Raw genomic sequence first — 27,873 nt, forward strand, 5'->3', positions numbered from 1 at the left:
GTTACTAGCAAAGCATCTTTCTTATAAAATGTCCACTGAAATGTTGCAAAATGACGTGTACAATGCGATGCTTTGGTTTAGCAATGGAATGCATGGTTGTCAATGCCCAAGAAACACAACTTGTATGTTTTCGCTCTCCACTCTAGACTACTGTGATTAACTTGCCTCTCTACTTACATAAGTAGAACTGCGTTCTTTGTAAATTTATGTACTCCTATTCCATACGTACGTAGATTGTGTTAAATATCTTGGAATATTTTTCGATAGCAACTTATCGTGGCAATATCATTTATCACTCATTTGTTCAAAACTGAGCTCATTCGCTTGGCTGATGTTTAATATGAAAAGTATTGCACACCTCTCTGAAAAAAAAAAAAATGATTGTGCATGCATTGGGTTATACAGTGTATTGAGATATGGCATTACGGTCTTCAGACTCTGTTCGGTTCGTTGGAGATGAAGGGTAGACAGGATCATAGAAAATATTCTTTAAAATGTTGCCTACAATTCCTTAACAGTAACAGCTGCAAATATCTTCCGTGAACTTGGTCTACCAAATTTTCAATCTTTGCTCGTTGAAACAGTTGCCGTAGAACACTATAGGATTCCCGCTTTCAAACAAAAAAATACCTCCAGAAGGGAACTTCGTAAACATGTCCGCTATGTGGTTCCTCGTTCATCTACAAGGTATGGTGCGGCCAGACGCTGTGTATATGTGCCGGACATGTTTAACAGTTACTGAATGAAATTTTTAATGCTACTTAAAAAAGCATGCTGAAAGAATTATTGAAGGAGTTATGGTGAAACTAACTTCCACAACACTTTGGCATCGTAATTTTTTACTGCTTCAACTTCTGTTTCAAGTGGAATAACCAAATGTTATTTTTTTTTCTGGTCATTTTTTTTTTTCTTTTTGTCTTTGTGTCTCATTGATATCTTTTTCATTTACCGTTTGTATTATGATCATGGCACGGTCCTACAAGCCAATTGAGGCTTAGACCGGCCTGTTTGTGTTGCTCTGTATTTTTTGGGTGAATAAACATTATTATTATTATTATTATTATTATTATTATTATTATTATTATTATTGTTGTTGTTGTTGTTGTTGTTGTTGTTGTTGTTGTTGTTTTCGTTGTTGTTAAGCTCGGGAGCTCCTTTCTAAGTATATGGGAAAGGAGAAATCGTTTTTCTCGGCAGCCACAGCCGCGATCTTGATGAGGTTATTGGTTACATTTAAAATAAAAAGTTAATATTTAGTAACTGTAGGAAGCAGATTTTCATTTAACCCGACGATTTGTTCATAAAAATTGTTGAAACTTGCAATATTTCGAGAAACGATCGAGAGTACAACTCGGTCAGCCGTAATACATCTACAGCGGACAAAATTGATATATTATACACTCATCTGAAACTCTGATAGACACTTCACTCAATTCACGTAAGCTGTAAATTCATATATCAGATTTGTCCGCTTTAGATGGGGTACATATACAGCTTTTTGTTGAATATCCATTGCCAAAGCCAGCCTGACACTGGAACTTATTCAGGAAAAATATATCAAGTTCCTTTCTCTTTTACGTTTTTTTTTTTTTTTTTTTTTTTTTTTTGGTCAATGCTACGTACGATGACGTCGTCATTTTCCATAAAGGTCCAAGCGCATGCCATAACAATGAGCGGCCCGCGCGCTGTATGGTGCGGATGAGCCGAGCAGGATTGTGCCATCATTGTGGCTTGATGTGTTCTGTATAGAGTTACCGTACGCGTATATGGCTCAATTTAGAAAGGAGCCACGTAGAGTAACTCTAGCTTGATGCGCCTTTTATCATGCTGCAGGAAAGCAAAGCCTGCCCTCTATGCAACCTCTCCCTCTCCGCTCTGTAGTTCACGTGGTCAAGTGGGCGCTAGGTAGGGTAGGAGAGTGCGCGAACGTACCCTCCTCTAGCCCGACTACAGTGTACTAGAAGAACACTGTAGCCCATGCTGTAGCCCGACCATGGCTGCGCATGGTTGTCCGCGCGGCTGAGCCTGCTATGCGCATACGCAGCCCGTGCGCAGTATCTGCGCGAGAAAGAAGCTCTCGTGCCGTATCTTGAATGATCTTGAAGCTAGGTATTCTGCGGCGCGGGTGCAAAGAATGGCGCACCGATTAACTGGTGGCTTCATGCGCGCTGTCTTGCATCGCGCCTAGTGTTGGAGGTCGCGTAATCTCAAATTTCAGAGATGCGGTGAAGCGAGCGGCAGCACGAAGCAGTTTCCATTCCCGCTTTTTCGCGCTCTTCATCATGCCTTATGACAGCTAAAGTCCCTATATAAGAAAAGTACCGCCATCTACTCTTTCCTCCGCCGCCTCCTCTCCTAAAACGCTTGCTTTTTTCTTTACTTTTTGCTTGCGAAAGCCAAATCGACGGTGGCGCACCTAGAAAGTCCACGTTGAAGCTTTCAGGCCAGGCGCGCGCCGCCGCCGCCGCCGGCGACTGCGGCTGCGCAGAGGACTTTCAACATGGCTCTGAGGCGGAAAAGAAGAAAATATAAAGAAGTGAAAAGCGCGCGCTATCATCGTCCAATCGGAGATACAGGAGAGAGAGAAGCGGCGTTTATCAAAGGATGGCGGTACTTTTCTTATATAGGGACTTTAATGACAGCGGGCCCGCTGCTCCATCTATGCGGACGATGTGGCACTCTGGGTACGGGGACCGAGGCGGTCGATCCCGGCCATCAGGATCGAGGTCGCTGCAGGAGGCCCTGAATGCCGTCGGCTCCTACCTAGGAGGCGTTGGGCTCAGGGTCTCTGCTGCCAAGACGGAGGCCCTCCTGATACACCCGCTAGCCTCGGCCCGTCTGCACGTCAGGCAGCTGAAGGTTGGTGCCAAAGTACTACCATGGAAGCCTGTGGTGATGTACCTGGGGCTCACCGTCGACCACCGGCTTACTTGGATTCCAGCTGCCAAGGCGGCCATGACCAAAGCGCACCGAGTCCAGGGGGCTATCAGCAAGCTTCAGCAGCATGGTCGTGGATGCACCACGAAGTGGGCACTGCGGCTCAACCAGGCCGCAGCAACATCTGCTCTCCTATACGCCCTGGCCCTGCCATTGGTGAACCTGTCTCCAGCCAGGAAACGCCAACTGGAGGGACTGCACAAGGGTGCCGTGAGGTCCATCCTGGGGCTCCCCAAGTATTCCCCAATAGCAGCAACACTCGCCGAGGCCAACGAGTGGCCTCTCTCTCTCCGAATGCTCCAGCGAGCGCTGGGACACCTGGACCGGCTACACGTACGTACACCTGATGGCAGGGCCCTCCTAGAACGGCTTCGAAGCCTACCATCTTCACGAATGGGAGGGCTCTGCCTTCTCTACGAGGAGATGGTGACTCACCCACCAGTGGCGGTTGCCTCACCACCACCACACCAACGGCCACCAGAAGTCCACCTCTCCCTCGGTGGTGCTACAAAGCGCCGGACACCTGTGGCCGCTCTGCAGCAGGCAACATCCTGCAAACTCCAGGAGCAACTGGAGGGTCGGCTGCAGGTGTTCACCGACGGATCCGTGATGCCGGATGGGTCAGCAGCAGCGGCGTCCGTCATCCCTACCAGAGCCATCAGCAGGCAATGCCGTCTCCCGTTCCCAGCGAGTTCTACAGCGGCGGAACTGGCGGGGCTTCACCTGGCTGCTGACCTCCTGGCTGAGGACCCACCTGCACAGCCGGTCGCTGTGCTATGCGACAGTAAACCGGCGCTGCAGTCTCTTTCCAACTGCCATCGAGTTGGACTGACGGCAGTAGCGCACCCAGGATCTCTGCCGGGGGGGGGGGGGGGATTGACAGTTTGCCAATACCATCTAAACAGCACTAATTTCGATTTCTTCACGGGAAATTGTCAAAAAAATGCGCTTTTTGCGAGTGTGCGGACGATTGCGCGTTTTGCATATTAGTTGGAGCACTCAAATGCGTAAGAAAAGGGGTTAAACAAAAGGGGGGTGGGGTTAAGTCGGCCTCAGGGGGGGGGGGTTACAACCCCCGAATCCCCCCCCCCCCCCCCCGTCGGTGCGCCACTGACTGACGGGATCCCTCTTGGCCGCGAAGTTCTCGGCGCTCGCCTCCTCCGGAGTGTCCGTCTCCTTTCACTGGCTGCCCTCCCATGTGGGCATAGCTGGTAACGAGGAGGCGGTAACGAGGAGACCACCCAGGAGTCACATTCACTCGAGCAGTGGTGGCTTCAGACTACTCGAGGCCACGACTGAAGCAGCTTATACTGGCGATCCACCCCAATCCACGATCCACTGCTCCTCGAGTCTGGCCTCACCAGGCGAGACAGGGCCACCCTGCTGCGACTCTGGACTGGCTGCATATGGACAGCAGCCAAGCTTCATGCCAAGGGCCGAAGCGCCTCCCCCTCGTGTCGACGATGCGGCGATCCCGAGACACTCGAATACCTCCTCTGCGCTTGTCCGCCCCTAGCACAGGAACGTTCGAAGATCATCCGAGCCTATAGACTGCAGGGACTTCCTGCTGACTCACTCACCAACCTGCTGTTCCCATCCCGCTCCCATCTCCCCGCACTACACAGCCTCGTGGAGTTCGTGGAGGCGAGTGGGATAGCAGCATACCGCTGAGCGTACCTGCCCTTGCCGGTCTCCGCCGCCTCTGCTGCCTACCCATGTGCGGACGAGCCCCTTGATCTCTCTTTCCTCTTTACCTCCTACTCCCCCTCTCCCTTACGACGCTGCGCCGTGCTCCCTGATGGGCTGCAGAATTAAGCGACTCTTCCTTATGCATAGTAAACACCAGTAGTACGACAGCGAGTGTGATCTGCATGTTTGCCTGTGCGCGCGCGACGCCATGCATGTTAATTTAATTAGTAAGCAAATGTTTACTGCAATTTATACAGCCGATAAAACTACGAACATCTGCGTAATTGTATAGTACTTGCTATCGCTGTCGATGCTTCGTCTATTGGGCGAAAGTGTGACGTAGTTTTATAGTCATCATCATCAGCCTATATTAATGTCCACTGCAGGACGAATGCCTCTCTCTGCGATCTCCAATTACCCCTGTCTTGCGCTAGCTGATTCCAATTTGCGCCTGCAAATTTCCTGATTTCATCACCCCATCTAGTTTCCTGCCGTCCTCGACTGCGCTTCCCTACTCTTGGTATCCATTCTGTAACTCTAATGGTCCACCGCCTATCCATATCCTACGCATTACATGGCCCGTCCAGCTCCATTTTTTCCCTCTTAATGTCAACTAGAATATCGGTTATCTCCGTTTGCTCTCTGATCCACACCGCTCTCTTCCTGTCTTTTAACTTTAGGCACAATATTTATCGCTCCATCGCTTTTTGTGCGGTCCCTAACTTGTTCTCGAGCTTCTTTGTTAACCTCCAAGTTTCTGCCCCATATGTTAGCACCGGTAGAATGCAATGATTGTACACTTTTCTTTTCAACGACAGTGGTAAGCTCCCAGTCAGGATTTGGTATGCACTCCAACCAAATTTTATTCTTCTGTAAATTTCCTTCTCATGATCAGGGTCCCCTGTGACTAATTGACCTAGATAAGCGTACTCCTTTACAGACTCTAGAGGCTAACTGGCGATCCTGAACTCTTGTTCCCTTGAGAGGCTATTGAACATTATCTTTGTCTTCTTCATATTAATCTTCAACCCCACTCTTACGCTTTCTCGGTAAAGGTCTTCATTCATTTGTTGTAATTTGTCCCCATTGTAGCTGAATATGACAATGTCATCTGCAAACCGAAGGTTGCTGAGATATTCGCCGTTGATCCTCACTCCTAAGCCTTCCCGGTCTAAGAGCTTGAATAATTCTTCTAGGCATGCAGTAAATAGCATCGGAGCGATTGTGTCTCCTTGTCTGACCCCTTTCTTGATAGGAAACTTTCTACTTTTCTTGTGGAGAACCAAGGTAGCTGTGGAATATTTGTAGATATTTGGCAAGATATTCACGTATGCCTCCTGTACTCGTCGATTACGCAATGCCTCGATGACTGTTCGTATTTCTACTGAATCGAATGCCTTTTCATAATCTATGAAAGTCATATAGAAAGGTTAATTGTACTCAATAGATTTCTCAATTACTTATTGTATGTGATCTACTGTAGCATATCCCTTCCTAAAGCCAGCCTGTTCTCTTGGTTGAGCGAAGTCAAGTGTTGCCCTCATTCCATTAAAAATCACCTTGGTGAAAGCAAGCTAATGGGTCTATAATTCTTTAACGTCTCCCTTCTTATGGATTAGTAACGTTGGCGTTCTTCCATATCTCTGGTACACTTGAAGTCGTGAGGCATTGCGTATAAAGGGCCGCAAGCTTTTCAAGCATATCTCCTCGATCTTTGATTAAATCGACTGTTCTTTATAGTTTTATAGTGAGCTGCCTCCAAATTTGCCATATAAAGAACTCCCGAAAGCCTCGCGTTACAACTCCTCTGCGAAATCACCACATGCGCTGTGCTCATAGCCGTGTTATTGAAAAATACGCATACAATCGAACCCGCTTGTAACAATATATAAGATGTAACAATGCTCAGCCAATGCACCGTCAACTTTTGTATGCGTTCTATGGCGGAATAAACCGCTTACTATAATACTCGCTGCGTCATCGGTTGTAAACTAAATCTGTACTATGTAGGTCCACTGAAATAAAGAACGCAAAATCGCCGAGCAAGAAATTCACCGAGCTTACGATACTTCCTAATGCGAAATTTGAGCGGAGCTCTATACGTGTTTTCATTTCGCGATATATTGGCTGGCGCGGACAATCTGTCTTGTGCGGTACGTTGCAAACGGAGCGAAGTGTGGCGCGACTGCCTCGCAAATCTGTAGATCGCGATAGCCAACACGTGGGTGACGCGTGGGCGTGATTCACAGCAGCCGCCGACGACAGACCCCCCACCCTCGACCACGCGCGCTACTCCGGCGCCATCTCGTAGTCATTGTCGCCGCACTACGCTTTTCTTCTCACGCTTTCGCCATACCCTCCGCTTTCCACCTCATGGTTCCCCTTGCGGGGATGCGCGACTCTCACGCGTCCCCTGATGTTGTTTTCCCCGCGTGGCTCCCGTGGTCCGGCTTCTCCGCATGGCTAACGCCGGCGGCGATCGGTGGTGGTTGCGGAGCATTGCGAGAGATGGCGCGAGTGTCGCGATGCTAACGCCACCGAACGGCGGGGTGACTTGGGAGAAAAAGGTCAAAGGCGCTTCCTCTTTGGCTTGGGATCGGCGACCAACACTTACGAACGCTTCGCGCGTGCGCCGACCCGCTTCGCGGGACCGTCTCGCTAGGCTAAGAGCAGGACACCGGTATGGACGAACACGGATCGTTCGAACGCGCCACCGTTCGCGTGACCGTACACGTGAACGACTAGGCGATGGTGTCACAACATGGGGCGAACATATTCGCTCGCTATCGGGTCGCGGTGAGTCGGACTTCCTTGATTTGTCGCGCGCCCATGTGAATGTTCTGTTGGTAGTAATTCGGCTAGTGTGTATTAGTGTATGAAAGGTGCAACAAATGCCCTTTTGATTGTTTGCACTACTGTATCGTCGTTCCTTTGTCCCAAGAGCACGTGTGAGACCCCACACGCTGCACCCTCGTCTCCGCTTTCCTTCTCGCGTCTTTCATTCCCTGCGGCGCTCCGCGTTCACTCTTTCATCCTTCGCGGAGCTTGTTCGCTCGGCTACGAGTGAAAACGACGCTCGCCGCACAAACAGGCGCATAAGTGCTGCGCTCTTAAAAAAAAAAGAAAAATCGCAGTTTTGAAGCATCGATTGCGATAGCAAATTAGTAGTTATATCGGCAGTATAAGCTTTCGCTTACTAACTAAATTAACAAGCAAACATGAACGCGTACATCTGACTCAATGGCCTCGCTGTCAAAACGCTGTAGTTAAAAAGCGCGGCAGCAGCAGCGAGCGAATTGACCTTCGTGCTGCCTCGCTTCAACGCGAGCTAAGCGGCGAGAACACAGCGCACACAAAGCTATCAGCAAGCTGCCCTCATTTTTTTTTTTGAACAGCGAAGCCGTAATTTGTGGTGCGTAGCAAGAAACTACCAAGAAAGAAAGGAAACTTTCTTGCCGAGGCGGGATTCGAGCCCGCGTACCCCCAGTCCCAAGGCGAGCGTCGTAACCACTAGGTTATACAGCCACGCCTGCAGAGCGTGCGTTTATGCGAACCATATGTTTGCGTTCGAGCGTCGTCGTCTTCGTTCACAGCTGGCGCGTTCGTACGCTCGTGCTCTGCGAGGTGAAGAGGTTTTGCGCGATATGAGAGCGAGAGAGATACGCATTCACGGAGCGGGTCTCCTGGAACGCGGTGTCGGTGTTTCAAGCTGTGCTATGCAACGCGCAGTGACGGCCGTAAGTCCAAGACGCTCGAAAAAAATCATCATCATCATGAGTAACAAGATGATAAGTTCGCGCGCACTTCCGGAAAATGCTGGGCTACGATCGCCCAGCTTCGCGTTTCAAGCTTTGCGCGGCCGAGTGCAAGGCTAAGCGTTTTATTGCGATAGCAATTATATGGACACTCAAAAGCAGATTTCTGCCGTCGGCGTCGCCGTGAGGTTCCGTATGACGTCAATGGAGATGAAATCGTCGCCGCGCGCCGAACGCTGTATGTGCGAGTGAAAGGGCGCGAGGGGCGCGCGCTTTCACGGGGAATGAACGCACGGCGGAGAACAAACGCTCGTTCTGCGCTGTGCTCGCTTAAGGGCTGCAGAAGTAGGCGTCTCTTTCCTCCTTTACAATCACCATATATGTAGAGCAAACGCGCCTTCTTCCGACGCGCGAGAGGCCGTGGGGGAGGGGGGGGGGAGGGAAGGGAGGCGACGTTTAGCTGCGGCACCAAGTGCCTATTTATATCAGAGGCTCCGGCAACAGTCACCAACGCTGCACGCATTTTGAGCGAACGCGGGCAAAACGCCGACGGCGTCGACAACAGTTCTGCGTGTTGCCGGTGCTGCTGCATGTCCAAGTTTATAGAGCTGATAAAGCTAATATCATTATTCCGTATAGCTCTCTACAAATTTGCTATCGCAATTGATGCTTCGCCTTTCAGGTGAAACTGCGACAACTTTTTTTTTTTTTAAATCATGGAACACAGAAAAATTCAAGGTGGGGCAGGTGCTTGCTGTTGCATCCTAGTATTGTTAAAGCCGGTAATGCTATAAGTGGGTTCGACTGTACTTCTAAAGAAAATGTTTGTCCCCTCCACTTTTTTCATGCAACCCAGTTATAACAATTACCGTTTATAATAATGGGATTTTCCTGGCACTTGAATATTATTGTTCAACTGTGGTCTTAAAAACAATATTTCAAAATGGTATCTGGTTGAAACCATGCAAGGAAAATGAGACCCTGTGTTGTTAAAGTTCTGTCTACATGCACTCATTTGCCAATGGGTAGTTTACATCTTCAAGGAACTTGGATTTTATTGCACAAGTGTATCATGTGCCATTATTCTTGTTAGCCAGCAATGACGATGAAAACAGCGAGCATAAAGCAACTTTTCTTTACTGCACACTTTACTTTTTGCTAGTAGGTGCCAAGCTAACTCCTGTGGTTGCACACTGGGAACGTGCACATTTCACCAGCACTATCTGTAGCTCGTGCCAGATGTACAGCTTGAAACAGCAACACCTAAGGCTTAATCTGGCTGGTTCTATCATATGTGGAAAGAGGTAAACTAATGCAACCTTAATCATGCTGATGCATTGAGGATAAGACTAGTATAGCACACGATAATCCCTCCACAAAAATTAAGGAAACTGTCATTCCACGCAAAGTGCATTTATTTGTGTTCAGTTGCGCACTGAGGTTACAAATACAGAAGCAAGCACAAAGCAGTATGAGCATGATTGCAACAGTTGATCTTGACATGACACCAGAATGAAAAATCCACTTGCGATAGGCACCATCCCCAGACATCTCGCAGAGTACAGAGGCATCAAGGTGTCTACACAAATTCAAAATGGAAGGTTCTTTTGGAAGGGATCCTATTTTGTTTTCATTTCAAACGCAACGAGCAAACACGACAATATGAAAAGCACAATGCAAGAACACGAAGTGTGACCAGAAATATATGCATTTCAGACTTGGGGTACAGTCACTATACAGAGTGAGAAAAAGATATTGTCAGTGAAATAAAACAATAAGCTGAAAATACCTCAGATAACAGTTACACTGTTGCAACCTTCACCACGCGCATTAAACAGCACAAGCTTGCTGGCACCAACATTATGCTGAAATGAACATCTAAAAAAAAATCATTCTGATTTCATTCAGAGTATCGACATTTGTGTCTAAGTGCACTGTTCAGCTTTAAAGCACAGAAAAACACGAGTACAAACAAAGAACACATTCCCATCATAAATATACAACAAAGACGGTTGAAGAGTAAGGTAATGTAGCATGTAAAATAGATAAAGATGAAAGTAAAAATTTGTAGCTAAATAAATACTGGTCAGTGACACCAAAACAGGTGCACAGTTGTCAGATCGACAACGAATGGTGAATTCTTGTGGGCCCACGACAAATGCTGCTCAGAGCAGTCATCCCCTTCAGATGCCAACCAATTCTGCCAATTTGTATTAAATACAACGAAGGCATTTCGGTGTTGGATTCGACTACATTATAATGGGTTCATCACTTGGACCACCAGCAACTAGAGCAACCTCAATATGGAAGAACATTTTACGCCAATAGCTGTCATAGTTGGTTTGCTGTCTTTTTAACTGGTTTGTATGGCCAGTATTGCATGAACCTCACGCAAAGAAAAAAAAATTAATGACAGTATTGTTTAGAATTTGATTTGAAGTTTCTCGAAGGCAAGCAAGTGCCCTACCTCAAAGCAACAACAGAATCCTCTACACAGTTCAAATGGCCCAGTCTAGCCTATAATGTAGAGGCTCACTAGGATGACACTTCAGGAAAACATTATAGTAAAGACATGTATCAGGAGACTTAAGTATACACCATCAGAATGGTTTCTGTCAAAGTACCACTCTGCAATCTTTCAGTAGTTGGAATGCAGACTTTCACTAAAGATATGCATGCAACGAAAAATAAGTAGTCACTGTCAAGTTCAGTCACATGAGTGCGAATGTAGTTTTGCTGAAATTAAGTGAGACAAATGGGCAAAAGAAGAAAACATACATTCCAGTCAGCTATCACTGTTCTGCGCAGCATTAACAGCAATTTTTCCTCTCATACCCTACGCTTGACAAATAATTTCACGGCACAGGTCGAATCAGGTGTCCCAATATGTGTGCATTACAGTTTTGAAACGGTTATCGTTTCAGTGCTTGTAATTCTCAGGTAGAGATACACTGCCTTATGCATGACAGGGGTGTGCATACTATGTGCCCCAGTGGCGAGCCCCAGAAATGTTTTAGCAGGCACCGATGGACTGCGGAGAAAATAACATGTGCGGCACCTGAAGCTGGCACCACTGATGACCTGAACAAGAACCAATTTTGTGTTGCTTGTTCCAGCATCTTGGAACAAATCACAGTGGCTCAGAACAACCAGCAACACAGCAAGGTCTAACTATGCGACACTAATGCAGGCGTACATAAAATAAATTTCATGGCTACCACCCACCGAGATAAAATTAACTTGGAAAGGTGCAGGCAGATATGCCGGTGTTAGCCACTTAGAGTCTCAGTGAAAGCAATAGTTTCTAGTTTGTTTAGCATAGCTCCATGCAGCGGAAGACAGGCATGCAACACAAGATTTGCAGTGCTCATTCAGTATTGGCTTGGAACAAAATTCGAAGAGTTGTGGAAAACTTTCACCCTTCTACACAAGGACATGACACAACCAGTTGCTTTCACTCGCACAGATATAACATATCTGTGTCAGTAAGACATACAGACAAATATGCTGGTAAGTGGCCACACTTAGCTGTGACGTCCTAGCCCCCATGCTAGCTTTTCTGTTTGGTGTTCAGTCTTGTAGATAGGCTAATAATTAATCCTTTATCTAATAAGCCCAAGCCATACTTGTCCAGGCCACAGCTCTTTCTGTTTTACTTGTCGAAGACAAGCTGTGCTCGTCAACTCAGTTCGTGTTGTGCATTCGAGTTTCGGCACTTGAGCATATTCCTGGATGCTTTTGACTGCTTCCATCATTGTCTGCTCAGATAATTATGCTCAAACTTTTAATGTGTGTTGGGGAAAAGTCTCTCTTTCAGAACAGATGTCTTTCATATATATTTCAGAGATAAACTGCACCGGTAATGCTATATTTATCATACCAAGAGATGCAATGTGCAATAATTTGAGAAAAAAAAAATAATAAAAAACAATAAAAAAGTAAATCTGAGCACCTTTTTACAAAAGAACTTGAGAGTTAAAGGGTTAAGCTGACATAGAACTGATGCCAAAGTAGACCCGAAATCCTGCTTTGGAAACTTCCTTTGAAGTAAAACTATCACTAACACGACCGGTAAGCATGCGAAGGTGTTGCAGGTTAGTTCATGTCATGTGCCTGCCTGCTGTTGTGGTGGTTCAATGCCATTTCTTTCAGCGAGGTGCCACTGCAGTGTTATACAAGAGGCAGATTGCAGACAAGAGCACCTGAAGGGGCCATTCTGACATTGTTGAGACAGTGGTATACATTGGGTTGCAGTCGCTAGTGTACCCACCTGAATACAAATCACATACGCCTTCCGAACTAGCATCCCACATAACACAAACTTTATCATTACGATGATTCACAGTATAGAAAACAGCACATGCTTCAAAGAACACGCAGAGCTTTCAAATATGCACACTAAAAGATCTGTGGCCTGAAAACACGGTGAAGTGCTCGCCATTCACAATGGCACGGTTGTCTGTACAAAGTAAAAAGTAGACATTTGAGTAAATAAAACAAGAATAAATAGCATGCAACGCGGCAGATTCTCCTCCCTCTCTGGCATGACTGAAATACAAGAAGGAACAAAAAACAAGTGCAAATAAAGCAGGTCATTCTGAAAGAGTAGCACAGACCCGGAAGTCAATTGTTTAAAAACAAGCTTCGTTGCAACACCCTGATGAAAAAAAAAAAAAGTTCATGACACATGGAATATGATACAAGAAAGCAGAGCATTTGGCCTGCCAAAAACAGAACGAAGAAAAGAAGTTTATTCTACAGTGAAAGCACCAGGCAATATTCGTTGATGAAGCCATTGCAATAACATTACCAATAATGTTTGTGAGTGAAAGAGCAGTGCATGCAGTACACCAACGAAAGCATAATGAGAAAAATAATGGGCTTTCATACGCCAAAGCAAGTCTATTACTGAGGGCTAAAAAGTTCATAAACAAAGGATGCCTTCTGTGTATATTTCTGTGAAATTTAGGTGTGGAGCCTGCAAACTATAGTCCCAGTGTGGTTGTCACACATGGTAGTGAGGACTGCATTGCTGAACTCCAAGTTGCAATCTTACGCTCTGGAGAAATATTTTTCAAGATCCATGAGGTCTCAATAATCCAACACTACAGTGGGTGGCTCTATAGAATTGTCCAGAAATTTCCTGGCATGCTCAATGTAAGTAACAGTGCATAACAATGTAGTAGTGGTTAAAGGGATACGGACACAAAAGTTGGCGGGTGTTTTTTTGCGTCGGAACAAAAGTTGAACTGTTGAAAATGGCGAATACAACAAGCTGCTTTAAAAAAAGAACGAGAAACATCTTTTTTTTTCCCGATTTTCTGTTGCACCTGGCCTCCAAGTGGCCGCCGGCAGAAGCTGAAATTTGACGTCATAACACCCACCCGCGCGCGCGTGACCAAGGTCGGCCGCGGCTGTTGCAGTGTTTCCGGGGGTGTCGGTCCCTTGCAGTGTTTGTTTAACCCCTTTCAGCGATCTTCGCATGTGGTCAGTTTGAAACATTATCCCCGTCGGCGCTCCACGCAGGTGATGCGTCTTACATGCACCTTCCCGCGGTCGTTGCTTGGTATTGACGCATTCGTCGCGGCGGAAGGAAATTGCCCAGACATTGCTGTTATAACAACATCGTTGGTCGTGACACGCCGTCGCACAGGTTTCCCAGAGACGAGAACGTGCGTAAACTTTGGATACCTACCTGTCAGCCATCATGCCCAGCCTGGAGACCTCTAAAAAATGACTTCATTTGCGCGGACCACTTCGTCGACGATGATTATCTGACAAGCCCGGCTGTGCTGAAAAGCCTCGGCATGCCGCTCAAAAGGCAACGCCTAAAGCCTGACACTGTGCCATCATTCTTCTCACGAAAACCCAAGGCAGAAATGATCAGCGGCGCGTTTGAAAAGAGGAGGCGAAAAGATGTCGGTACTGTTTTCGTTAACTTGCGGCCTTCTTGAGCAGTGTGAGGGCGAGGCTGGGGCGAGATGCCCCGAGGCTGGGCACGAAGACAGCAATGTCTTTAAAAATGTTGGCAAAGCATGGTAAACCAATACAAGGCTAGCGCGCGCGAGCGCGACTCACGAGATCGGTCCTACATGGCAGCGGGGCAGACACACACACAGCTCTGCTTCTTCACAGGCTAAAAGCGGGGAAAACTGGGGAGAACGCCAGACAGGTGCTGCCATCTGTCGGGCGGCTGGCGAAGTGGACGTGAGAGTCTCGGAGGCACTGATACCTCTCAGCAGTTGTCCACGCTGACGCCATAAACTACTATTCGGTCCATGCTGAAGTACCCCGCAGCTGCTTCGCCTGCGTGCGCTCTTGAAAAAGCAAGTTTACAGAGGAAATGACAAATAATTCTTGCACAAGTGTCTGGTGCAGAGCGAAATCTTCGCGCTACGGTTCGCGAAAACCTGACTGGCACTTCCACGGCCGCCTGGTCTTCTTCGTCGCTTGACGCGGAAGGCTCGTAACCGTAAGCGGTAATATTTCTTGCCAAGTTGGAATGGTCCTCGCCTTCAGATGTGTACTCATCGCTGGTAGAGGCACCAGAACTCGAATCCACGCTAACGATGGCGGCGCCGGCGCGCTTCGAATGACCGCGGCTGGCCGGCTGGCTATCCGACGAGGGTATCGTGACGTCACGCTTTCCAACTCCTGCGGGTCGGGTGGCGAGGCGCGCGCTCACAAAAACGCCAAAAATAAAGCCATCGGCTCAAAAATGAGCTAAGTGACTGCTTCTTTTCGGTGTAATCACACACTGAGGATTCATTTTCAGCATTTTCATAAAATTTTCAGATTTTGTGTCCGTATCCCTTCAAGATGCAAACACAGTGACCATGAAGAAAGCTCAGTTTCAATAAATTATGAATAATGCCTCTGCTCAGTGGACCCATGTTTTATGCAATCCACAGGCCTGAAAACTCTTAATGGTGAAAATAACAAAAGTAACAAGGACAATCACAAGTCTTTTTGTCAGCAATGCTAAATTTATGCCAGTAAACATACAGGCAAAGGTTGAACGCAGGCTCTATCAGTAGAAAGAAAATAGGCAAAAATAAAAGTAACAGTCTCTGATGATGCATGCAAGAAACAAGATGACTGACATGGAAATGTATGCATGAACTACATTTGGCAAACACCATTCATCTAGATATTGGAACCATATCTCCAGACATTCGAGCCACTTCTCCAGACATAAAAAACATGTCAACCATTACAAAAGGAGGCATGATCAAAACCACAGTAATACAGCACATTGCAACATAAAGTGCATACATGATTACTTTGTGCAACAACAATGTGATGCTGGTGGGAATGTACGAGGCATGATGTAAAATTTAAAGGACTAAAAACAAGACGACCGTCTAATATGAGGTAAATATATATATTAAAAATGTTGAAAGCTTAAATTCTGGCAATTTCAAATGCACACACTGCATTGAACGGGAAACAAGGCTTATTCCTCCAGGACAACAATAACAGGCTAAACACAGCAGAAATTAACTGCTATTTCAATCCTAATAATGTTATGATGCAACGCAGTGCATACAAAGTAAAATGAGTCAGCTTTACTGGTTGTCTTAAACATTATACTACAAATATAGGTCCACAATTGAACACTTTTTTTTTTTTGTCAATTGTCCCCTTGTTGAAGTTAGCACATGCAAATTGTCTTTGCCTGGCCAAATAGTAGAGCTACACTAACATACTGTGCATAACTTCGACAGTTTATTTCTTTAAAAGGTACTTGATTGTTGATTTTGAATTCACTGCATGGTACAAAAAACTTGTTCCCACATTTGCCAGATCTTGCTGGCACATTGCAGGAGGTGGTTTGCCAAGCATGATTAAAGCTTAGTGCAAGTTTCGAAATAAAATTTTTCTAGCATAGTATGCTGTATGCATAGCATAGTATGCATAGTAGCATAGTATGCACAACTGTCTCTAGCTTTAACGCCACACATTCCAAGTGCAACAAAATGCAGCAAGCGACTCTTGAACTTCACTTGTAACGTCTTTCAAAAAGAAAAAAAAAAAAAAAAGAAAGTGCTGTTATATAATTCACTTTCTCATGGAATAATTTATGCCCTAAAAGTGTGTGCGAAAAAGAAGAAAACGGGGACACAGCTGAAATGTGGCACATAGTGAGAGGCATATTATGATTGAAGACATTTGTGCAGCACGTGAGGCTGTGTGTATCGATAAAATATCCATTTTTTTTCACCGGTGTTCTGCTTTTCAGCATACACAGGTAGCAAGGTTGTGAAACACAAAGGCTAAAAGCTTCACTCCAATGGCAACACACTTTCCCTACACTTAGTATGCGTGGCCACACACACAGAACCACTGCCTTATTCGCAACACACACACAGCAAAGTTATCCATCCTTTGAGAACGGACAACGAAACACAGACCTGTCATCAATTCTCTTTCCGCCCTAACAAAACCACATCAAGTCACACGTACGTCCCTGCACAAGTTCACATGTAATGACTATTTTTACACGAATGAGCAAACACTGCCAAATGGTGCACATTGCAGCCCAATTTCAGATTAACAGCGATGTGGAGGTTGTTTTGCACAGTGCTGTCAACGCTTACCGAGTCTGATTTAGTGCTACACACCGCGAGTGTTACTGTACTTAATACTATAGTCGCCAGCACTGTCAATGCTTTATAGTAAGGGCAACACTTGACATGGCAACACGTAAGTTATAGATAGATAGCACCATCAAAAGGTTGACAAAGTTGAAGCACACAAAAGTGTAAGAAGGAGTGTGCTTCAGCTCTTCTATATAAAGGGGACCCCTGCAATGCCCACATTTCCCTGTTTTTGTTGTTCATTCTATTTTATAGACCTTTCAGAAAAGCGCCCTGGGCATTGCCACAATGTCAAATGGACTGGTGTAAAAATTCAATTAAATTCTGGGGTTCAGGTGCGAAAACCACAATCAGAATATGAGGAATGCCGTAGTGCTCTAGATTAATTATGACTACCTGAGATTTGTTAATGTGCACCTAATTCTAAATACTCAAGCGTTTTTGCATTTAGCCCCCATTGAAATGCGGCCGCCATGGCCAGGATCGAACCAATAACCTTGAGCCCAGGAGCTTAACACCACAGCCACTAAGCTACCGGGCGGGAGGATTGTTGTGAGCACACCAAGAGGACTTGCTCACTCAATAGCACGCCAGGCAGCACATGCATTTTATACTCATGTTCAATAGTCTTGAGAGGGGTATTCTCTCAAGGCAGTGCGCAAGTCGAAAGTAGAGACGTGAATAGCAAGAAGGCAGGAGAGAAAGAATTGGACCAGGTGGTTTGCTGACACATGTACGCATGTTTCCTTTGAGGCACGCCCGCTGCTGCATTCTTGACCTGTCACTAAATAGAGAGAGAAGGATGATGGACACCTGTATTATTTTACAGACATGTTTATGCAGAACCAAAAGTGTCCTTGCTACACATGAAAGCCACAATTGGCAGGTTTTGTGGAAGAGGAGGCCAGAGCCTACTTACAGGTGCACTAGCAAAAAAGAGGATAGAAGATGACTTTGCATCGAGACTGCCATGATGACGTAAGCGGAAAAAGCATTCCTTGTGATGTCATGCAATACAGCCTGGTGCCTGTTCTCGATCAGCTGCACTGCCAATGGCTCCCTTCCAGTGTTGCGTGAAACACTCTAGAACTTACTTTGTTCTGTTCTCTCGTAGAGACCTGCAGATGCACCATCAGGCATCGCATCTTTCTAGCACATGTGTTCTGCACCAGCATCAGGTGGTGCAGTTGGATGGGGAACCTGACTATGAATTGAAAGAGTCAAGGTCCCAAACCGGCTGCTTTCCACCTTATTTAGTCACTTACTTACAATTTGCTTATTTTTAACTCGATAATAACAAAAAATGTCGCAGTTTCACCCGAAAGGCGAAGCATCAATTGCGATAGCAAATTAGTAGAGAGCTGTACAGAGTAAGGATAGTAGTTTTATCAGCCGTATAAACTTGGACATGTAGCAGAATAAAAACGCGCAGAACTGCTGTCAATGCCGTCGGCGTTTTGCCCGCGTTCGCACCGAACGCGCTCGGCATTGGTTACTGTTGCCGGTGCCTCTGGGGGCGGCTCGGAGGTTTTCGATGAGATCAGAACCGGACACTCGTCGAGCAATGTCGGAAGTCTTTACCATCTTCTCGCCTTGCAATGTTTTTATATAAACACACATTTGGTGCCGCAGCTACACGTCCTCCCTCCCTCTCCCCTCCCTCTCTCCCGTCCCCCCTTGGCCTTTCGCGCGACGGAAGAAGTCGCGTTTGCTCTCCGCCGCGCATTTGCTCCTTGTGAAAGCGCGCAAGGGACGCGCACTTTCACTCGCACATACAGCATACGACGCACAGCGACGATTTCATCACCGTTGGACCCTATATGGAACCTCACGGCGACGGCAGAAATCCGCTTGGAGTGTCCACATAATTTCTATCGCAATAAAGGATAACACCGTTACTATGACAACAATACATGTTCTGTGTCATGCCATGACTGAACTGCGAGTGTACCACTGCCCTGCCTTTACGAGAAAGAAAAGCTCGTTGTGTTTGCATGTGATGAGTATTACGGCCATTGCATGTGCTGCACTGGGGTTGGTCTAACGTACTTGCTGCGATGAGAGCAGTGGGTTTTGCAGAGCCCCTTTGAGTTAAGAGCGCAACAATTTAGCCATCACTGTGACATGCTTCAAATTCTGATCGGGTTTACAATTTATAGTCGGCGCACTTGCTGGTAAGCTTGCTCCTTTGTCACAAAATGGTCACAACAGGTGATCTTCACCTCACATTCCAAGTAAAAGCATTCGTCACCTAATGACAGCCAGAAGGCATAGTGCTAAGCACAGAACGGTGCTAGCACGAAGGTCCACACTGTGGCAATACAGCATGTCCTTGTGGAACTGTTTCTCGGCCTGGACGTAACTTGCCTTCACCAAGTCTGCATCACACTCCATGCTATCGTCCTGCAACAACAGATTGCTGGTTATCATTGCTTGGAGAGATTTAGTTTTTTTGCTCCAAATAATGAAACAAACGAACAATTAATTCATCAGCATCCTATATTATGTCGGCTGAAGGTCAAAGGCCCCTTCCAGAGATATACACTTGTCTCTTTTTTGCGTCACCTGACTCTGTCCAACGTTTGTAAATTTTCTAATTTTATCACACCACATTGTTCTTGTTCACCACCACCGTCCTCGACTCCATTTCCTTTTCCTTGGCACCAATTCTTTAACTTACATAAACCGTTGGTTGGTTATCTGCTCTACGCACTGTATGGCCTGCCCAATTTAATTTCTTCCACTTATACTCAACTAGGATATGGGCTACACTCATTTTCTCTGAATATGTATCTTCCAGTCATAACGTAACCACATGAGAATCGCTATCCCCTTTCTTCGGACACTGACAGCAAAAAAGCAATACAAAATTCCATAAATGACAGTCACTGTTATTTTAGAAAGGAGCCCACCAGGCACAGCAGAGTTCATGCTTGTTTAGCAATGGACATGCTTTTTTTGCAGATAGTGGATATCTTAGCAAATTTTGATCTCGTTGAACATTTCCTACATGCATTTCTAACTTTGCTTTAGGTATACACATTAGCAAGAAAAAAATCACGACATCACGCATAGGATAGGATGAATGGTTGGGCTAGTTGGTATTGCATTCCTGGAAAAAAAACCTAGAGTGCAGGAAAGATGATACAAGAACGAGATGACACACATGAGCGCTTGTGTTGTGTGCCACCTTCTTTGTGCCTCATTTTTCTTGCACTCTAGGTATTTTTCTGAGTATGTATATGATGTCACGCTCTTGTACCTCTCATGTTTTTCTGAAACATCATGGGCGGTGCATGAAATGAGAGGATCACAAGCCGTGGATTGCCTGACTGTCGCCAAGTCTATTGCTCATGGAAGATCTAGATACTGTATTGCTTGACAATGAGTGAAGGGACATGTGCTTACTGAGCAGACATCACGGCATGATGGACACACGATAGCACCGATGTGGAGCCAGCCATTGGCGTACAGCTGAATCCGGATCTCTTGCTTGGAGTGGTAGCACGTGTACGTGTGGTTGGCCACCTCTATGTGCAGTCGCCCATTGGAGCATGAGTACTGCGCGAAATATGAGAAGATAACTGTACAGTGCTGAAACAAAAAGCACCAAAGAAACTCGAATGCTTTAATGACAACTGCAATTTATAATATTCAGAATTTCCCCCTCTTTTCTTTTGCATACTGAAACTTTAACTCACCAAATCAACATTCAGTTTGCTTTTATTCAGGGGGGAACGAATACTCGAATATCACCGCATCGAATAGTGAACGTTTGAATAACTTGATTTGTGAATCGAATATCAACTACTAGATTTTTCGAATATTCGATGTATTCGGTGCAGAGACCCTCGCAGTGCCGCATGTTGCGTGCGCCGCGTGCTCGATGCCGCGCAAGCGGGCGCCTCACTCGGTTGTTTTCAGCGCAAAAGAGGTGCTGCAGACAAGCCGCCGGTAAGCGGATTTCTGTCTCTACGAGCGCTTCTCTACCCGACGCAGCCCGATGCAGAGAACGGCGACGCGTCGACCGGAGCCGCCTCTGTCAGTACAAAGTTTGTCAAGGTTGACAGGACCAATCGAAACGATAACGCGACACGACGCAAACAGAGGGAATGGCACCAAAAGCAGCGTATATTTAGGAAGGCGCGATAGCATGTGCGAAGATCTGGCCGATTAGATGCCAGAATGCACGCAGATTGTGTTGGATACATGGCGCGATGAACCATCGCCTCTTTTACTCTGGCTTGTCATGACAATAATGTTACTCACGGCCGCCATCTTTGCGGCAGACCATACAGCGGCCTCTCGTTTCCGACACCGTTCGTAGATCGATCTCTTTTTGCTTCGAGCAACCCGTCACAATACTAGCTTTTGATTTACATGGTGGGGGTGAAAGTGTCATGCGACTAGTTCGCTGACCGCCCAGCTGCATTCATATGCGTGGACGGCAGATTGACGAGGAAACGGGGAGAGCATCACGCGAACTTCCCGTGACCCTCTCGATTTCAAAATCTGTGACAGGTGGCCACGTTGAACCTGACAACGAAAAGGCGCCTGCTTTACTGTGGGTGCCGACCGTGGTCGACCCGCATGGCATCGATGATAGCTACACGCGGAGCGCTCCGGTGATTGAGTCACGTGATGCACAAACTGCACTTTCATCTATTGTGCAGATTGGCCTACGATAATCCACCTGCCATAAAGATTGGAAAGCCCTTCTATATTTTCAATGAAATCTGGAAAGCAAAACTTTCTATGCAATAAAAGATTGCCATAATACACAGGTTCACTGATGAACTAAGAGCCTAACTGGTATTCAGTACAACATAACATCATTAATTCTTTAGCTTCAGAGGTAAAAAAAAATCGCTTCATTCTATACAACTAACATTCTATTGATATATATATTTTTTCGAGAGCTTTATACTAGAACTGAGCTGTAATCAGTGCTGGTACACTAATATAGAGTTCCCTTTTAATAAATTACTGCGCTATATATCTTGATTTCTATGTACCCAAATTACCGATAGCTTGCTGCATTCTTGTTATGCAATGCTACGAGACTCTTGAGCACGTGCATCACCATGCTTTTGGCCAAAATTAGTCAGCATTATACTCCGTGATAAATTTTTGTGATGTTCGATATTCTATTTGATATTCAATTCAAATTCATCTGCTATTCGGTATTCATACACCCCTACCTCTATTCTTCCTTTTTTTTTCCTATGAAGGAGCCTACTCTGTGTGAGCTGGTAAACGTCTTCAACCCCCCCCTCCCCTTCACCTTTTACGCCCATAGAAATTTCAATGTTGATAATGTAAGCGCACCACAGGTACGCACATTCTCCCCAACCTGAGGGCATCCCCTTTGACAGGACTTTGTTGTGCCCACAGGTAGCAACAAGATTTGCATGGTGTGGGCTTTTCCCAGGACAGTTCATCCCCAAAGAAAGCCGGGTGCTGGGTAAGGGGACGTCTGTGCCCATTTGGATAACCAGTAGGTAACTGGGGGCAGCATGATTTTGAACCCATGTCCTCCGACTGTGGAGGCGGACATTCAACCACGAGGTCACGGCTGAAGCGCCCCGCAGGTGCACGAATGTCTGGTCCCAGTCACAGTGAACCACACACCTTGTAGCAACCACTGCCCCAATGCTGCCACTGGCGCACTTGGCTGCATGTCCGTTCCTGCCACATCTCCTTGTTGTGGTTGAAGCACTTGGAGCCAGGCCCGTAGTACTCCAGTGCAAAATTCTTCTCTTCCTCTGAAGAAAGAAGACAGACATAATGTTAACAGCGTGTTCAAAGGGGCTGGTTGGTTCATCATTAGAAGAATACAGAAAGGGCTTCTCCCGTTTTCGTCCGCACACTCCAAACTCGTAAAACGAGGCATCGATAAGGCATGTTTGCGAGTCGCTCTCACGCGTTCGTGCAAGCACTCTGTTGAATAGAGCTTTTCAACACAGGTCAGCCGACTAAAATTAGCAGGCTACCCGACTAGAGTGTCGTGCAGCATTGCTGGTGACCTGGTGAAAGAGTTAAAGAATACCGGAAAACAAACTCTGCAGTCACAGCCTTCAAAAATCTAGGATTGCTGTCATTCCATATGTACACCGTGTTTCCCATAACATTATGAAAATTGCGGCTAAGGCAGGAGTGAGGGTTATGTGCAATGCCCCTAACAAACTGAGCGGGTTGTGCAAAATAGCCAACGGGGTGGATACTGTCTCGCGAAAAAACTGCTCTAAGAAGCATGCTCGCAAGTTCATTAATTGCACAACGCAGGTCGTATATAGAATCCCGCTCACATGTAATCGTTGCGCGGAGGTGCATAAACGATCACCTGCGCAAGCATGCTGCTTCAATAAAAGGCAACCCATCCAGTCAATCTGGCTACCCACTGTAACATGTGTGTTTGCAACCCAATCGTTGAAGAGTGAAAAATAATTAGAAGATATCGTGAACAGCATGCACGTGAAATCTTCGAGAAATTTTGCATATTCACAAGTAGCGACGCATGCGTCAGTTCTGCGTCCTTCACGCTGTCAACAAAAGAACTGGATTATCTTCGTGGCTAATGCTTATCCTTCTTTTTCTTTCTCTTTTTTTTTTCTTTCTTTTATGTGACCTTCAATGATGTCTTTATATGCCGCTTCTGGAAATAAAGCATTTGGTTGTTAGTCAGCGCCCTGTCCTGTGCTCTTTGCTTGTCCTGTGTCGCGGTTTCTGTATTTTTCAGACATAATGTATTTGTGCAGATATGAAAGCAGGTCACATCAAGCAAAACGATGCACATCAACCGTGTTGATGTTAACCCTTTACAGCACCATGTTACCATCTTGTAAAGAACGTTTCTCTGAAAAATATTCAACTGCCACTGTAGTTGCAAGACACTTTCAACATGCACAACTGCGCTCTGGCAGCATAACAATTATTGCAGGTTTATAATATTTTATTTATTTATTTATTTTTGGGTGGACGTAGAGGGACCAGGAGGGGAGGAAGGGACAGAGGAGCGGTGTAAAAAACATTGCATGAACTGCAACTGTGAGCCTACGTTTAATGAGCGCACAGTTTTAGATATACACCACGAGCAATGCAAATGCAAGATTTTAAGACATTTGCCATCCATAAAATCGGTGGCACTTGCGTCAGCCTGCATTCACTATCACTGCTCTGCAATGAGGTCAACTAGTAATCAAGCACATGACACCACATTCACAGCGGTGACATAGTTTTTCCTTGTTTGTTTTTTATGGGCATTGGTTTTGTAGCCTATACACTGACATCAAGATGCAATAACTATTGGTTGTTTCTGCTGGTTGGCCATTCTTGACTTCTTCCTGTATTTTTGCGCTGCTTTTCGTCACGTGTCTGCATCTCGCTTGCTCGTTCAGTTAGCTGCCTGGTATGTGTATTCTTATCAGATGTATTAGAAGGGCTAGATGTTTATTATTTTTTACGCTCCCTTTTGAATAAACCTGAACACAGAGTTTAGACAGAGACTTGTCCCTCATCCTGACGCATCATTAACTGCAGGGCCCAGCAGCATGTGAAGCAGCACTTTGTACCAGCGTGAAGTGACCATGACACATCCTAATGAAGCGAGCATATTTGAAAGAAAATAAGTGCATAACACATGGGTCATAGCCGCTGATGTGTGACATTAATCACCAATACTACTTGGCTGGCACTTGTGTGCCACATGAACTGCTAATACGTGCGTTCTACCTGCGTCAGAAATATGCATACAATTATAGCAGTGCAGCAGATGGCAGAATCCAAGCTTAGAACACCACTGTTGTAACTGTATAGTATACTATAGTTGTTTGTGAGGAACCTTTCAATATTAGGGAAAAAGAAAAAAGAAAGGAGAAGAAAGATTAGCAGATTTCAGTGATTTTCTGGCAGTAAACTCAGTTACTGTTACAACCAAGCAGCCTCTCACAGAGCACACCACTATCTCCTCATCAGCGGTCCCAAGAAAGGGGGTGCGGATTGCCCCCTTCAAATCGTTTTCGATTGTGTCATGTCACTGTCTCCAACAAAGTATCAGAGAAAGGGAGGTATACGAGCACATGTGGGCGACCGAGAAAAGTATAGAAATGTCTTCGGAGTGCGGTCAGCTACACGTTGGGCAGACAAACCATTCATGACGGCGATCACAGACTGGAGACGTGCGTGGAATCTTTGTGCCTATCAAAGGCTTCTCCTTGTGTCGCCCGTTTTCAATTTGTGTTTGTTGGCATATGTGGCCACCTGTTTAGCAGCTATGCTAGTAACGCGGTGCTAAGTGCCTCCGTCACCCAGGCATTTCAAGAAAGCAAGGTGCCCTGCCTATTATAGCAGCAGAACGTTGTGGTCACAACCAAGTCACACCCAGCCTCTCACCGCGTTGGTCTCAAGACTGTGTGTTGACACAACAATTGGGGGCGTTGTTACTTCCCATCAAGCCGTCTTCTCTACCAGCTGCATCAGGAGCATAGGCTTTACCATACTTCACATGTTCTTTGACCACGCGGCAAAATCATCAACTTTCGTCTATAGACTACACTCGTCCCTCTGAGTTCACCACTCCTTCCCCCCTTCCACACCCCCTATGCCCCATCTTCAGTGCGGAAGCATGAGAAAAGCTTTTACTATACTGCAGAACCGTCGCAGATTAGCGGGTGTTTGCAGGTAGTAAAGGCGAAACTGCTCAATGGTGACAATAATTTCTTTTTAGAGTCAGTGATTGAAAGTACTTTCACTGGAAAATAGTTTTCTCGCTGAGAAGGTAAAGAAGAAAGCAATTCTTGCTGCTGGATAGCCCAACCTAAAGGCACGGCCACACTACAGGAAAAACATGCGCGGTGTGGCAGTCACGTGTTAGCATGAAGGTATCACCTCCCATGTAGGGTGCCCCGACATCCTCCTCGCCAGCAGAACATCGTGGCACCATACTCCCATGGATGTTGCCTCCTCTAAAGTTAGATGAATGCGAGTGTGAAATGAGCCGTCCTGTGGGTTCGGATGACACTGGCTGCCTTGTGTGCACAATTTAACTGGTCGCACTTACAGGTCTCTGCTGTCTGCGAATGGCACAAAAATAGCTCCGGGACCCGTCCTCCAATGCCGGCGGTGGCACACTGTGCACATTTTTCCTTTAGTGTAAACATCTTGGCAATCTTCTGAGTGGCCGAAATGCAGGCCATGGGCATGTGTCAGGAGACAAAGCTTTCATATATCTCGAAGCTGCTAGCCATTACGCCTCTGATGCGAGCACGATTACGACATCTGATGCCATAATTTTGACAAAGGCGTCTTTTAACACAGAAAGTAGCCCTGCATGGGTTTACCAGTGTTATCGATTCTCGAGTGTGCTCAATTAACAATAGGTGTCGTTAGATGAGAACTTGAGAGAGTATTGACCGAACACAAAGCCATGAACTCGAGTTCTATGCAAACATCTCTTCAGTGAAGAATGATGTCAAGTCGATAAGTGGCTCACTGAAAGTGAGTGAAGCTCGCACTGTATTATAGTACTATCGAAGTTCTGTCACAAAGCTTCACCATAGCATTTTAAATTCAGAAGCGACGTAGTATGTGCACAACACAGGATGTGTGACTGAGTAATGAAGGAATACGAATTATTGAAGCCACAAATGTTTAAGTTGTTCACTATAGGTTCGTAAACACTGCTGCTTAAGTAAGTGCATCAAGTTGTAAACAAAATTATATCATCTTTATCTTTTCGCCAAAGAAAGAAACTTGGCTCTTTCACTGCCTACCACTCACCAACCCCTCCTCCCCCCCCATCAAACAAAGAATAAATAAAGCTATCTTCGTCCACTGCTGTGTCTTTCTCTTTTGCTGATTAATAATAGCATCCCCCCCCCCCCCCTCACACCTACAACCCGGGACAATAAAAATAAAAATGCTCTGTCTGGGAACGCTACTTTGCAAAAGAAAAATCACCCAACTCCCCAAAAGCTATCTCTGGGACTGCTACTGTATCTCCTCAAGAATAACTATGTGATGCATATTACAACATTGTCCTTTCCTAGGTATACTTGAATGTGGCGGGAATACATTTCGTGAAACGGGGACAGAAGAAAGGAGACAGTGAAGCGCCAACACTGTCTCCTTGTCTCCAACATTGGCACTTCGCTGTCTCCTTTCTTCTGTCTCCTTTTCACGAAATGTGTTTCACGCCACAATAAAGTATACCTAGGAAATCTCAGCACCAACTTGCCCAAGAAGAAGCTCTTTTGTAACATTGTCCTTGTCCGCTAGGGAATCGCCTGCTGTAATGTGGAGCACAAAACCCTGCAGAAATACACAAGCGCAAATGTCATACAATAGCTCACTGGTTAGAACGTCTGCTTCACAAGTGTTGTTGCAGGCGTGTTGCAAGTTTGTTGCAGGCGTGCGAGTCTGATGTCCAGTGGTAGCAGCGGGAAAGGTGGCCTGACGACATGACAATGATGGCGTAATGAAATGGACAAACAGACACTACAAACCCAGTGTTGAACTTTCAACTGCTTTCACAGTAAACTTCCCCCAAGTTTGGGTTAATCTTCAGCAAACTGCACGTCCATGCAGGCTCGTGCAACCAATAGCCTGCCCTTCTTGCACTGCTGCTCTCATGCCTCTGCTTCTCTCCACCCCTTTATTTTGTAAAAGCTGTCACCAAAATCCAGCAACGGTGACAAGCTCAGGCACCTTTATGGTAGGCCATCTCGTCCCTTTGACACCTAAAAAGGGCGGTACTATTTGTCATGAACCAAGCAAGAAGTAGGGAGATGAAGAAAAAGGAGATTTGAAGAGGTCAATAAAGCACGAGGAGGCTGTGGAAGAGATTAAGAGAAAAAGAAGTGAGAAAATAGGAAAGTGTCCGATCAAAAAAAGAA

At 46.0% G+C, this 27,873-nt stretch overlaps 1 protein-coding gene across 2 annotated transcripts in view; it reads right to left on the minus strand.

Moving 5' to 3' along the window:
* Positions 1–15,347: 15,347 nt before the first annotated feature.
* LOC119456270 (leishmanolysin-like peptidase) overlaps positions 15,348–27,873 on the minus strand; it is a 36,749-nt gene continuing 24,223 nt past the window's right edge. Inside the window, exons 16-18 of one of the 2 annotated variants that reach the window (XM_049669654.1) lie at positions 22,613–22,746; positions 20,390–20,542; positions 15,348–19,384 (exon numbers count right to left, since the gene is read on the minus strand). In XM_049669654.1, coding sequence (XP_049525611.1) covers positions 19,229–19,384; positions 20,390–20,542; positions 22,613–22,746 — 443 coding nt within the window. In that variant the 3' untranslated portion in view covers positions 15,348–19,228. Of the gene's footprint in view, positions 19,385–20,389; positions 20,543–22,612; positions 22,747–23,486; positions 23,637–27,873 lie in introns of those variants that run through there. The other variant, XR_007467581.1, reaches the window with a different exon arrangement.

Source organism: Dermacentor silvarum, chromosome 6 (assembly GCF_013339745.2).
Source record: "Dermacentor silvarum isolate Dsil-2018 chromosome 6, BIME_Dsil_1.4, whole genome shotgun sequence".
Classification (NCBI taxonomy): Eukaryota; Metazoa; Arthropoda; class Arachnida; order Ixodida; family Ixodidae; genus Dermacentor; species Dermacentor silvarum.